The sequence below is a fragment of the Tasmannia lanceolata genome, unplaced genomic scaffold, assembly GCF_043159265.1.
Source record: "Tasmannia lanceolata isolate RefF3 unplaced genomic scaffold, GAP_Taslan_0.1 ptg000044l, whole genome shotgun sequence".
NCBI classification, from domain to species: domain Eukaryota; kingdom Viridiplantae; phylum Streptophyta; class Magnoliopsida; order Canellales; family Winteraceae; genus Tasmannia; species Tasmannia lanceolata.
The window spans coordinates 21,185,905-21,199,741 of NW_027518721.1; the positions used below are offsets into that span (position 1 = coordinate 21,185,905).

Below are 13,837 nucleotides of genomic sequence, written 5' to 3' on the forward strand. Positions count from 1 at the left end.
TCTCACAGAGACCTGTCCTAACAAAATTCAGCAGGGTGGAATTTCCGAAGTGTGACGGTGTAGATCCGCTTGGTTGAGTGTATCGGGGTCGAGCAGTTTTTCGACTACAACCAGATTCCAGAGGAACAGAAAGTCCCTCTTGCATCTATACACATGGAACAGAAGGCACTCCAGTGGTTTAGATGGTTCGAACGTGCTCAAGGCAAGTTGCGCTGGGACGAACTAGTTGCAGCTCTGTGCACGCGTTTTGGCCCAAACGCCTTGGAGTATTTTACCGGAGCATTGACAAAACTTCAACAAGAAACAACAGTCAAAGATTATCAGGAGCAGTTTGAAGAACTGACAGCAAGAACGAAAGGGTTGAGCGATGGATTTTTCATTAGTTGTTTCACCAGCGGGTACAGATGTTCAAACCTTCAACAATCAGCCAAGCCTTGGGGCAGGCCCACTTGCAAGAAGAGAATGCTGAGGCCATGTCACGATGAAGTCGGGCTGCTCATGTGAGGAGTGAACAACCAAAGGCAACAGCAGCAACCAAACTTGGCCCAACGCTCAGCAATAGCAAAGGCCCATCCACCTTCAAACGCCTCACCCAAACAAAGATGAATGAGAGGCAATCCAAGGGCCTCTGTTTTAACTGTGACGAGCGCTATACTCCCGGTCATCGCTGCAAAAAGAAGCAACTTTTTTTAATAGAGATGGGAGAAACGGATGATGAGGTAGAGGAACCGAGTGACGAGGATGAAGCTGCAGGAGATTGCATGCAGATATCCGTACACGCTCTGACCGGCACCTTGGCACCAAAGACTCTGCGAATTAGAGGGTACATTAAGCTCCGACCTATTGTGATCTTGATAGATTCTGGGAGTACACAACTTTGTGGACCCCCAATTGGCAAAAAGAACCGGTTGCAACATTGAGCAAACACCACCTTTGCAAGTCACTGTAGCTAATGGAAATCGGCTGTTGAGCGACGCAGTGTGCCAAGATTTTCGCTGGCTTATGTAAGGAAGATCAAGATTCTCGCTAGCGAGAGGCTTGGTGGTGACGGCTACTCTAAGGGAGAGAGAGAGAAAGAGAGATAAGAAGAAAGAAGAAAAGGATTTTTTCTTGGGTTTCTTCATGGGTTCCTCTTCGGTTTTCTTACGGGTTTTCTCAGATTACTCTTGTGTACGATCTTGGGTTTGAGAAGCATGGAAAGGGTTGCGGGTTTGTGGGTTTGTGACAAGGTTTAAATTTCGACCAAAATTTCGGGTTTTGGTCAAGAACGAAATCAAAATGGGGTGAAATCGAAACGTTACAAAATCTCAACCGAAATTTCGTTTTCTCCGAAATTTCGGGCCGAGATTTAAGGGATAACACCAAAAAAACAGATTTTTATTCATTATTAAATATTGTCTCGAAATTTCAGCCGAAATTACAGAAATTTCGAGGATTTCGAGCGAAATTTTCTACCTGATAAAATATTCCTTCATCTTGTTTTGTGGATTTCGGCCAAAAATTTTGGTTTCGGTGAAGACCGAAACACTCTCTGAAGCTAAAATTTGAAACCTTGGTTTATGATTAATCCATTGTAATCCTTGCATTTTGTTTTCTCATAGTGGAAGATCGTGTTTCTTGCCCGTGGAGTAAGCTTGGCCGAACCGCGTAAAATCTTGGTGTTCATCTTGTACTTGCTTGTGTTATTTTACTTTTCCATTTAATTTGTGCACGATCGGATTGTTTTGCTAGGCGGATTTTCTCAACAAAAACCTTGCCCAAAAAACTGCAATATTGTAGGTGTTTGATTTCAGCACTCCATTGTTTTGATAAGATGCGCGCATCATCTTGTCGTTTAGTATTTAAAGGGCTTATAAGAGCTTTTTGAGAACAAATCCTTCTTATAAGCCCTTCAAATGCTAGACGATAAGATGTTAAAACATTGCAGTTTTGATATTATATCTCTGTATTTATAGAGGAATTTATGAGTAGTTTACCTGAAAAACATTATAAACATGTGCCTTAACTTTGTTTGAAATTCAAAATACATAACTGAAAGAACTTCCTAAAAATCTTATTTTGAATAGGCTTAGGCTTGAGGTTAGACATGGCTCATGGCCTGCGGCCAGTGTGGTGCCGGCCCGGGACAACAGCCACATAGGTTAACTTTTTAACAGATTTTGCCGTGTTTTGCCGTGCCACCTGTTGTGCCGTGCCTTTTCTTGCCACATGGCTAACTTGATTGCGAATGAATCAAGAAAACTCAAAGGATCGACTCGGTTGTGAATGAACAGAAAAATTGAGGATACAAGCTTGACTGCGAATGAGTCAAAAAGCTTAAAGAATCGACCCGGTTGCAAATGAACCGAAAAGTCAAGGATACAAGCTTGACTGCGAATGAGTCAAAAGCTCAAAGGATCGACCCGGTTGCGAATGAATCGAAAATTCAAGGATACAAGCTTGACTGCGAATGAGTCAAAGGCTCAAAGAATCGACTTGGTTGCGAATGAACCAAAAAGCCTAGGATACAAGCTTGATTACAAATGATTCCAAGGCTCAAAGAATCAACTTGGTTGCGAATGAACCGAAAAGCCTAGGATACAAGCTTGATTGCAAACGAGTCAAAAGCTCAAAAAATTAACCCGGTTGCGAATGAACCGAAAAGTCAAGGATACTCTGATCAAGGGAAGACTAGCCTCTTGATCCACTACGAGAGAATGATAAATTATGCTTTGGGCATAAGACACTTTCTCAAAAAAGTTTCATTAATCTAGATAACCCTTTTCTCTAGGTGTCCTAAGCAAACCAAACAATTAAGAAAGCAATCTCGAAAAGCTATAAAATCAGAACTAATTTATTCCCATCAAAGTGAGACCGGCACATGAAGCACGGCCCACATCACTGTAACAATTCGTGCCGGGTCCATGTGGTACCGGGCCAAACTTGCCATGGCCTGCATGGCACGTTTGCCACCTTGGCCTTGGCTGTCCATCTTTTTCATTTCACCTCACCGCTGCAAATACCTTTCCCCTCCCTATCACCTCTTTCTAAATAAAGAAAAACGTCTGTTTTTATATGGGTATACGGGAAAACGACACAAATGCATGCCCATAGACGACAAGTATCCCAATAGAATCTCTCTTGAAACCAGAGTTCTCTTCCTCTTTCTGCTCGATTACTAGTATAATGGGAGACAAACCTCCCACAGATTTTTTTTTTTCCCTTCCACTTTCTTTTTTACCCTGTACTACCTTGCAGCTTTCCTTTGCTTTTGGTTGCATTAGACTAGAGAGAGGGAAAAGAACAAAAAGCTCTAATATCTCTACCATGTGAAGCGAATATTTTTCAACTAGAAACAATGAGACACACACCTCACTCTGACACCCTAGGGTATGCCACTACCATCTCACTCTGGACTTCTTCATCCATTCCCCCTCCTTTTTCCACTCCCAACAACTCTCTTTTCTTCTCCATTCCTTCAACTCTTTAAAATACCACACCCTTTCTCCCCACTCTCCCTTTTTACTCTCACAGGTCGATGGAGGCAAAACTCAAATCTCTGCTTCTCTTTGTGTTCTGCTGTGCTTCAGCTGGTTGTTTTTCCTCTCATTTTTCTCAATTTTGTTTCTGGGTTTTCTTGTCTTTTTATATTTAAAGAGCTCAAGCTAACCCAGGTATCTGATTTGCATTGGCAGAATCAGAATATAGACTTAGTTCTAAATTTCTTTAATTTTTCTCCAGTTCAGTTTTTATTGTTTTGTTTTGCTATTGATATTGGCACGACCATGTTTCATTAATTGCACAAATTCAGCCTGTCTTTTCTCTCTTTTAACTCAATTGATTGAGCTTTTTATGAATAGTAAACCATTGATAGCTCTTTAAATGATAAAAAGACAAGATGAGTTAGTGCAATTATCAAAATTTGCTTATCTAAGAAATTTTTGTTACATTTTAATTTGCAGTAGTTAGAGTAACAGCAACTACATTTGCTATCTACAATAAATGCACCCACACAGTGTGGCCGGGAATCCAACCGACCGCTGGGAAGCCGGTCGTCGCCGGAGGCGGATTCCGGCTCCCTCCTAACAAAGCCTACTCTCTCAAAGTTCCGGCCGGCTGGTCTGGCAGAATCTGGGGCCGAGAGGATTGTTCCTTCGACGCCACCGGCAAGGGCCGTTGTGTGACCGGAGATTGCGGTGGGGCCCTCGCCTGTAATGGACTTGGTGGGACTCCTCCGGCCACTCTCGCCGAAATTACCCTTGGAGAACAAGATTTTTACGATGTTAGCCTTGTAGATGGGTATAATCTGGCCATTTCTGTGACCCCATTTAGAGGAAGTGGGAAATGTAGCTATGCTGGGTGCGTGTCTGATCTGAATGAGATGTGCCCCGTTAGTTTGCAGGTAATGTGAAACAACTAATTAAGCTTAAGCTGTTAAAGTTTGTGTTATACAGCTGACCTCATAGGATGATCCAAACCGTTCATTTGCTGGGTCCTATAAATATGTTGTGTCTTAAAAATCATTTTCATTGGATGATTCTAACCCTCCTTCCATAATGGCTAGTCCCCCTATATATATATAGGAGGGTTAAGATCATCCTATGGAATTGATTTTTGAGGCACAACCTATTTACATTGTGGTCCAAAAAATGATCCAAACCGTCCATTTGATGGACCACAACGTAAAAGGGTTGTGTCCACACAATCATTTCCATAGGATGATCATAACCCTACAATCTATAGAGGAACTGGATATTATGGAAACCTCCATTGATCCGAGGGTTGGGATAATCCTATGGAAATGATTTTTGGGGCGCAACGTGTTGGATCAGCCTATGATGTAAGCGGTACGATACAGTTTGAAAAAATAAAAACTACTGGACTATAGGGGCTTACACCATATAAAATCTCTAAAATGTGGCACATGTGGCTAGACCCGGCAAAATGGACCGAGACCCACGGGTGCCCGCAGAAACCCAAATGATCGAGATTTTATATGGTGTAAGCCCTTATAGTCCCGTATTTTTTAGAAAGTACTCATAGGATGATCTAAGCCATCCAAGTGATAGAACACAAAGTAAATAGGTTGTTTCTGAAAAGTCATTTCCATAGGATGATCCTAGCTCTACCATCGATCTATAGAGGTTTCAATAAATATTAATATGCTATTCCTCCGTAGATCAGAGGGCTAGGATCATCCTATGAAAATGATTTTTGGGGCACAACCAACTTACCTTATGACCCATCACATGGACATATGGACAGCTTGGATCATCCTATTATAGTGTGGGAATAATAACAGCAAAAAAAAAAAAAAACCGGTGACCCGCGGGTCCACCCGGCCCGGGTTCACCAAATTGTGACCCGTAAAATTCCAAGTCTTATGATCTGGCACGTACCACCCGGACTTGTACGGGCTGGGTGACACCAGGCCCGGCCCGGCCCACCCATTTGCCAGGTCTACATGTGGCCCCTTTTTGGGTTAGTTGAAAACTTGTAATTGGGTTTTGAAATCAGGACCTTACATGTGAAACAAAGCTTAAGGCCCTATTCCTTTCAGATGCGGGCACCAATTGATTATTGGCCCAAAAATTGAATAATCGATTGTGGCCCTCACCATCGGTGTGGTGATCTGAAACAAAGAGGGCCTAAGCTGTTAGAGTTAGTGTTATCTATATTATATATGTGAAGCAGAATCCTCTAAGCCGGGGTGTAATCAACAGGTGAAATCAAGAGATAATCGGGTGGTGGCTTGTAAGAGCGCGTGCTTCGCTTTCAAGTCGCCGGAGTATTGTTGCACCGGAAGCTATGGGAATCCTCAGACCTGTAAACCGACGGCGTATTCTCGGCTGTTTAAGACAGCTTGTCCGAAGGCGTATTCATATGCCTACGATGATCCTACCAGTATTGTTACTTGCAGTGGAGGAAGCTATATTATTACTTTCTGTCCTCATCACTAGACCCTCTGCATTTTCTGTAGACTAAACTAATATGGGTTTTCTTTAGGTACCCCTCTTTTCTTAGTTTCTTCTATTATGTATTTATATTTGGGTTTAAAAGGTTGTGGATATTGGCACTACCATGCTTTGGAAATTGGACAAACTCAACTTGTCTCTTCTTTTTAGTTGGCTTCTGAGAGCTTGTTGGGAACTATAGTAACCTTTGACAGCTGTTTAAATAACAAACGACAATATAAGTTAGTGCAATTATTAAAACATGGCAGTGCCAAAATGGGTAGCTGTTCAATATTGTTGAATTGATATTGGCATAAAAGCTGTTGGAAATCTAAGCTTTGTAGTAAATTTCAAAACATTGGGTAGTGCAACAGTTGCTGTTGTGATTGAAACAAACTGGCAAGAAAAGCCATTGAGAAGAGGCAGTTAGAGAAGTTTCATGGACAGAACATTTCTTTGGTTATTTCTGAGCCATCCATTTTAGCTAGAATAATGGGCACTGCTACATGAGTCATTTAAGACTGGCTGTGAAATATAGAAGAAATGGAGAGTGTGTGTGTGTGTGAGAGAGAGAGATGTAACCTGGTTTTTCGCAACGTGACTAACTTATAAATCCCGATAATAAACCGAAACTAATGAATTTATGTCTAATTTTAACTTCCAAGTTCTTTTTATCTATGTATGAATATGATATATATTCTTGTGATCATTCATGTATTTAGCTATTTAAGAAAGATTTAAATGAACAAAAAAAAGGCGAAGGTTTTACCAAGCTAGCGAATAGAAGTGAAATAAAGAAATTCAATAGAAATGAAATGGGTTCTGGGTTTGTCCGAGGCCACGTTTTGTTTTTGGTAGGTAAGTTGGGATTGAACCTCCGACCTCTTGGTTGAGGAATAAAACCTATGCTCAATCCCTGTCTGGGCCATGTTTGGCAACCATGAAACTTTTTTCCATGGCATATGGGAGGGCATGAATGATGAGAGGATGAGAAGTGGCTAAAAATCAGGAAACAAATAAATCGTATTATGAGTGTTCTTGTTCCTTGTTTTTTAGCCTTTTCTTGCACTCTTTTCTCTCATTCACCTCTCAGATCTCATTCTCTACTGTTTTCCGCTAAAATCTAAATCACGCCAAAATGGATCCTAGGATGAAGATATGCAACCTGCATGCAAGGAAGAGGCAACAGAAAGCGGCTGGAGTTTGGACTCTAGGGAGGCTCTCCGATGCCTAAGTCATCGAGGGCAAGAGATGAAGGCTTAGCTCTCTGATGGCTCAGACTCTGTCCCCTTTTTCTAGAGCAAGAGCCCCCAACCAATTAGGAAACTTGCCTCTATGACTCTCTCCTGATTGGTTAGCTTTCCTAGAATTTTAGTTTCCAAGATTATCCTCTGATCGCTGTATGATTTGAAACGTGTTTTGGTCCACACATGCCACATATCCATCTCTTGTTGGCTGCCGATTTCTACGTCCAATGTCTACAACCCTCCCTCACCATGGAGTAAGCTAATATCCCATATAAAAACAATTTACAATTGCCAAACGTTGCCTAAGAGTTGCTAGTAGCCAACCCAAGCCCAAACCTAGCAAATCGATAAACCAGGCAATATTGCTAAAAACTAATACTCATAAATAATATAAAGCTTTGCCATAAGTAATATGATATCAATGGCAGTGGATTAAAATTTTTTGATTCCTTCATGTTCCGAATGAAATGTTTTATTTGAATTTTTAATTAATTTTTTTATTTTAAAATTTTCTCATTCTATTTAACGGAGAATGGGAATCAGAATTGGAACAGGATGTTGATTGCAATTCCTGATTCTGGAAATCTAAAAGGAGTATTGTGGCGGCAGTTATGGAAAACAGAACCTCACCACACAATTTATAGTCCTCACTTGTCTGATGATCCTAACCATTCATCGTTGGGCCTTGCTATATCGATGATGGGTCATGGATCAAGATTCATTTTCATTTTGGATGATTCTAACCCTCCCATCCATAGCCTTGCTTATCAGATAGATGGTTTGAATCATTGAACAAGTGGGCCACACCTGGGCTTTTCTTGCTTGTGGGCCCTCCTTAAATTAGCTGGACTATCTGTTTGGTGGGCCCTATCATGGATTTTCAAGATAGAAAAATCTCATTGGTTGTTAAAAACAAAGAATCAATGATTGTTATTCAACCACCAAAATGATCTTAGATCAAAATATTAAAAACTAAAAGATCAACGGCTGCTATTGAACAACTAAATGATCATAGATCAGATGCTTATTACCTAATCGATGTGCTTTCCTATACCTGATGGGCCCATCATGACTTAAGCAAATTGCCGACACTTCAATTAGGAATTTGGGACATTAGGGTGATGATATTTTCACGCCCCTGCATTACGCATGCGCCCCCTTATAACGTTATTTTACGTCAAAAAGCGTTAAAGTTGCCCACTTTTCACCTCAAATTAAGTTACAAGGGAGCGCATGCCTATGCAGGAGGAGTGAAAATATCATCTCCCACATTTTATTAGCTAGGGTTATGGGGTGGGGCCCATATAGAGGGAGCTAAGCTCTCGTCATACAAGTGGGCCCCGCCATTTGTTGGTGGTTAAGCTCCACACCCAAATGGGCCCCACTTTTCTCTCTACTTCAAGCTTTCAAATATGGGAAATGATATATCCGCTCCTTTTGATCACCAGGAACACCCCCTGTCAGTGCATCAGTGACTAAAGAGGAGCTGTTGTACTTATGTCGGAAGAATTCAATGCCCCTGATTGCCACAAACACTGACAGGGGTGTTCCTAGTGATCAAAAGGGGCGGATATATCACTTCCCTCAAATATTTGTTACGTGAGGTTTATCTTATAAGGGCTTACACCGTATAAGAACATATAAAAACTTCCAATACTACTTATTGGAAAGTGACATATTTGTCCCCTTTTCTTCACCTGGCCACCCCTTTTAGTGTATTTATGAGTTATGACACCGCTTCTTACACTACAAGGGAGTGGAATGGGGCATAAAAGGGGGGTAGATATGTCATTTCCTAATCAATTAAGTAATTAACAAAAGAATTCGAATCTCAAACACCGCGCCTGCAAATTGACAGGCGGACAAAAGATAGTGATAGACAAGACACATTTACAAATAATTAAAAAGAATTGTGAAATGACTAAAATACCCCAATTTACAAAGTTCCCGAAATACCCTACAAAATCCTCGTGCATGCAATGGCATTTAGCCTGTGTTTATCGAAAACCGAAGGGCATTTCAATTTTATATTTCGCCGGCATCCGGACCTGCATTATGTGACAGGTGGCAGCAATCTACAGTCTCCAAACAAAATACGATCTCAACCGTTGATCTTTGTAACAAAATGTAGGGCAATCACGTGACCAAGATTTTTCAGTTCTCTCAAGCATCTCAGTACTCAGCCATGTTACCTTTTACCCATATCATACCTCTTGATGAACCATTTCTCATAGGTATCCCATCCCTACTATTATGCCTCCCATAATTAAATATTTAGGTATTACCCTACACAGAGTTTACTACACAGTTCAATAGTTTGGCTTTGATCTTTATAAAATCTGCTAATTTTTCTATCAAAATACTCTCAATCATCTCCTTATTTGTCTGTTCTGTCTCTGAAACAATCTTGTTAATAAGTCTTCCTTTAGAACTAGTAAAAGTGGTGGAACTACAGTATTTTACAACATAAAACTGCAAAAAAATATGTTTATTTTACAATGTAAAGCTTCCATCTTCCCCAGCTGGTAGGCATTTAAACATTGAAGGAGATAACTACATTCATAAGATCTGGCTGCAACAACTCCAAATTAGGCTATAATATCTTGTTAAAGTGCAATGCAATATCTTCTAGTTCTCAGTTCCAATTGCGCGGTCTATGACTGCTGCTTCTTTCCATTTAGGCAGTCTTGGCTAACTTTATGGAGTTGGCTTTTAGAACTCCAAAGGGGGCAGCGATGATTGCAGCATCTGCTTCAAATGTTTTCCCATCTTCAACGGTTGACCTATACTCCATTGTGTCGTCGGAAATCTCTATAACGCATGCAAAATATGACACCATAAGCTATGTGAATTCCTTTAAGCTTCTCCGATAGACATGGCTCGTTAAGGTGCACCATCCCCAAACCTGTCGGCAGTAAGCATTAACGGTCTTAGGTATCCAATCAATTAATCCCCCAAACCAACCAAACCGGGGAAGCTTAAACAATAAAGGAACAACTCTCTCTATTTTCTCTTTAGGGAGATTCAAAATATGAACATGGAATCAGATCATTGAAATATTCATTGGATCTAATTTGAATGAAACTTGATTGATTAGTTCCTTTTAATGATTCAATAACATAAATGAAAGAAATTCAAATTTCAAATTTTAAATGAAATGAGGGGAATGGAATTATTAGTATAATAGTTGTATGGAAGAAAGATTTACATAATTCTTTCTACTACACTATCTATCTATCTGTCTATTATTATTATTAGTATTATTATTATTATGATTATGATTATGATTATGATTATGCTAACCTTTAGCAATATTATAGCAATATTATTTAGAACAGGGCAATATTCCCTACCCATTAGACCACGACCACCAGAGAGCAATGCAATTCTTCCCTTAATCTGCATAAAAGCTTAAAATGTGAGATAGATTAATAAGAATGAAGAATGAAGAATGAAACAACCAATATACATCGAGGACTCACAATTCCTATAGTGAAATAGCATAATTTTGATAATGACAGAAGAAAAACAGTTAGTGGGTATAGGTGTAGCTATGCGGTGGGGCCTACAACAACCCAAAAACCTACACACTCGGCTAGAAAACCATGTCAAAGTGCAATGCAATCTTGGTCTATGGTCCAATTGCACAGTCTATGACTCATCAGGCACCATTGGGAAGAAGAAAAAATCAGCTCTGTGTAAACCTCCTACCCCCAATACTCTCAAACTAAATGTTGATAGTAAATGTCATCAGTGGCATCATTATTATGGTTGGCAACTGAGAATGCAATACTTCAGTCCAAGCAAGGCCCATGGAACCATGCCAAATGGGCATAACTCATTATGATTGAAAGTGTTCAAGTTATTGGAGGCATATTTGAGATTAAAACCAGTAAGACAGGGAAAGTGTATTTCAATTGTTCCATGCTTCGAGCAAAACAAGAAGGAATACGATAGATACTAAGCATGAAGCAACTTACCAACCAACCGAGTATTACTGAATATTTTCCAAAGCCCTGACAATTCTCCCTGATAAAATCATGTTGGTGATTATGGGAGACCTTATTTTTCAGAACTGCCAGTAAATAATCCTCAGGTTAGGAAAATCACAGGATTTCATTTTGGAACTTGAGGAAACAAATTTGAAGAAGAAAAAAAAACGAGACCCACAAAAGATTTCGGATTCGTACCTGAAATTCCTTGATCTATATTGAACCTATGCTTGGAAGAAGAAGCAAAGGAATTCTTTTTGAAACCAGTGCGATTAAAAGTGGCGGGTTTTATGCATGTATCAAAGAAGAGTTGAAATGGCGAAAATGACCCAGAGAAATTGGATATGCAGGGAAGAAATAGGAAAATGGGGGCAGGGCATTACGGCAAAAGTTGGTTGATGAAATTTCAGTGGTTTAGGCTTTTAGAATAGTATGGATATGGATTCTTCTTGGCTATTTTTATAACTTTCTTTCCTCTAATCTTTGCTAAATTTTTCTGAAAAACTGGCATCTGAGGACCTTCATTAGAATTACTAGATGAAGTTGACGCGTGGCCCTCTGCCACTTTGTTCACCTTTTGGCAAGGTGGCAGCCATCAACGGATTTGATTTGCCTTTACCATCTACCGTTTGAGATGGGCTAGCTTGGAATTTATCCTTTTCCAAGGAAAGTCTAGAAGAGGATTTTTTTGGAAGACAAATCCTTTTCTTTCTCTTCTAAAATCTCTTTCAAAAACTGATTTTTCTCTTGTAAAGTTTTGTTTTCTCTTTCTAAATCTTCTATTCTTTTTCTTAATAAATTGATCTGGTTTGAAAACATAAGATTTTATTCTTTTTTAAGCTTAGCTAATTTTTGAAATTCACTTGTTCTAGGTACAGTTACTTGTTCTTTGATAAATCCTTATAAATTCCATTCTTCTCCTGCATTATTTTCTTCACTAAAGCTTTTAGGTTCTATTACGGCCTGTACTCCTTTACTACCCATTATCTTTGCTATCTCGTTAACTTTATACGTAGTATAACACTGATTTCTAAGTTCGCCTATATATCCTATACACACTTGTAAATCGTCTGATCTAGTCATTTCTTCATAACCTTCTGTTTTTATAGCTATTTTAATATAAGCTCTAAAATCTTCAAAACTTAACATAAATTCTGGTGCACAATATACTCTCTTTTCATTTTCATTCATATCTAATTCCATGCTTCCTATTGTAGCCTTTTCTTGATCTCTCCAACGAGTATCTAAAACTGTAACTAAAACTTTTGCTCCTATTTTCTTTCTAGTTAATCTTTTTACTCCTAAAACTATAAGTCCTAAATGCATCAATCCCATTTGTTCATCTTCTAACTTTCTATATCCTTCTGGGTCTATTAAGCTTAAAACTGCTGAATCATCTTGACTAATTACACTAAGCTTGGTTTCTCTATAATGCTTATATAATTTATACTTACCTTTTGGCCCATTCTTACCATAGATTATTTTTGGACTTATTAATAGTGCTAAAGTGTCTTGACTAAATCTTTGAATATCTTGATTAACATCTATTTCCTCTTCTAAAACTCTTTCTCTTTTTTCTCCTTTTCTACGTAATTTATCTCAAATATTATTACTTCCACTAGAGCTGGCTATTAATTTACCTTTATCTTCTCTTCTAATGTCTTCGATAATTATTGTAGATCCACCTGGGAATAGACAAGACATTTTCCTTTTCTGGTTTATCTGTATGTACTCCAAAAATGTAAGTTTCTTTCTTTCTAACTGGTTTCCCTAAACTTAAACTATTTAATCTTTCTACAATGTCTCTATTATCTTTCGGGAAGTGCCCGAAGAAACTTAAAAAGAAATTGAAATAAAATTCTTATTAAAGGGAAAACTACTTACAAGAGTGCTTGCCTCCGAGTTATTGAGGACTTTGGATTACAGAGAGCGCTTCTACAAGAGAGTGGGGAAGTTTCTATTTGATTGCCGATGATCTGTTCTAAGAATAGAATGGGCTTATTTAGAGTTCGCCCTTACAAAATATCTCAAAAGTAAGATTCCTAAAGCTCGGAGATGCCATACGTGAATTGCTTACAATAAAAGAAATAAAGTTGATGACGACTAAAGTAAAGTCTTGCTGGCAAAGACTTCAATAATTGGAAAAATTGACAATGGGTGTCACAAAAATGACTAAACTATGGACCAGTAACACCCTTTTTCAAAGCTTGTGAAAGGAGTCCAAAACAACATTTATTTATTTATTTATTTATAGATTTTTACTTAAATACCCCTCAAGTAAGAGTAAAAATGGACAAATTTGTGAAGGTTTTTACACGTTCATTTTTGCCTCCATAAATCGTAGGGTTGGGATGATCCTATGGAGCTGATTTTTGGTGGACACCCTATCTATGTGAGGGCCAATCAAATGAATGCTTTGGATCACCAAAACAATGTGGGCCCATTGTATTTTAAGCTGGTAGTGTAGCTTCACTTTCCTCATATATATAGGAGCTGGTCGTAGATTGGTTTTGAAAAAAATACTAGACTACAGGGGCTGACACCATGTAAAATCTCTAAAATGTGGCACATGTGGCCCCTTTTTGGGCTGGTCGTAGATTGGTCTTGAAATCAGGACCTTACATGCCAAACAACCAATTATTCCAAAAGCTTAATGCCCTATTCG

The 13,837-nt window shown here is 39.1% G+C and overlaps 1 protein-coding gene and 1 long non-coding RNA gene across 2 annotated transcripts; one reads left to right on the forward strand and one right to left on the reverse strand.

Moving 5' to 3' along the window:
- Positions 1 to 3,380: 3,380 nt before the first annotated feature.
- LOC143863482 (thaumatin-like protein) lies at positions 3,381 to 6,103 on the forward strand. The gene is made up of 3 exons (XM_077374153.1): positions 3,381 to 3,572; positions 3,942 to 4,381; positions 5,703 to 6,103. The coding sequence occupies exons 1-3, from the start codon at positions 3,518 to 3,520 to the stop codon at positions 5,937 to 5,939; spliced, it is 732 nt and encodes a 243-aa protein (XP_077230268.1). The 5' UTR covers positions 3,381 to 3,517; the 3' UTR covers positions 5,940 to 6,103.
- Positions 6,104 to 9,587: 3,484 nt separating this feature from the next.
- On the reverse strand, positions 9,588 to 13,162 carry LOC143863483 (uncharacterized). Its single transcript, XR_013240873.1, has 4 exons — positions 11,371 to 13,162; positions 11,161 to 11,255; positions 10,534 to 10,579; positions 9,588 to 10,085 (listed from the first exon to the last, which is right to left on the reverse strand). It is a non-coding gene; the product is annotated as an uncharacterized LOC143863483 (long non-coding RNA).
- Positions 13,163 to 13,837: the final 675 nt, after the last annotated feature.

Excerpts from the sequence above, each read along its gene's own strand:
- LOC143863482 (XM_077374153.1), top strand. The coding sequence starts at position 3,518 with ATGGAGGCAAAACTCAAATCTCTGCTTCTCTTTGTGTTCTGCTGTGCT. Across the intron at positions 3,573-3,941 it reads GTTCTGCTGTGCTTCAGCTG|TAGTTAGAGTAACAGCAACT; the intron begins GTTGTTTTTCCT and ends TTTAATTTGCAG. Across the intron at positions 4,382-5,702 it reads TGTGCCCCGTTAGTTTGCAG|GTGAAATCAAGAGATAATCG; the intron begins GTAATGTGAAAC and ends TGTAATCAACAG.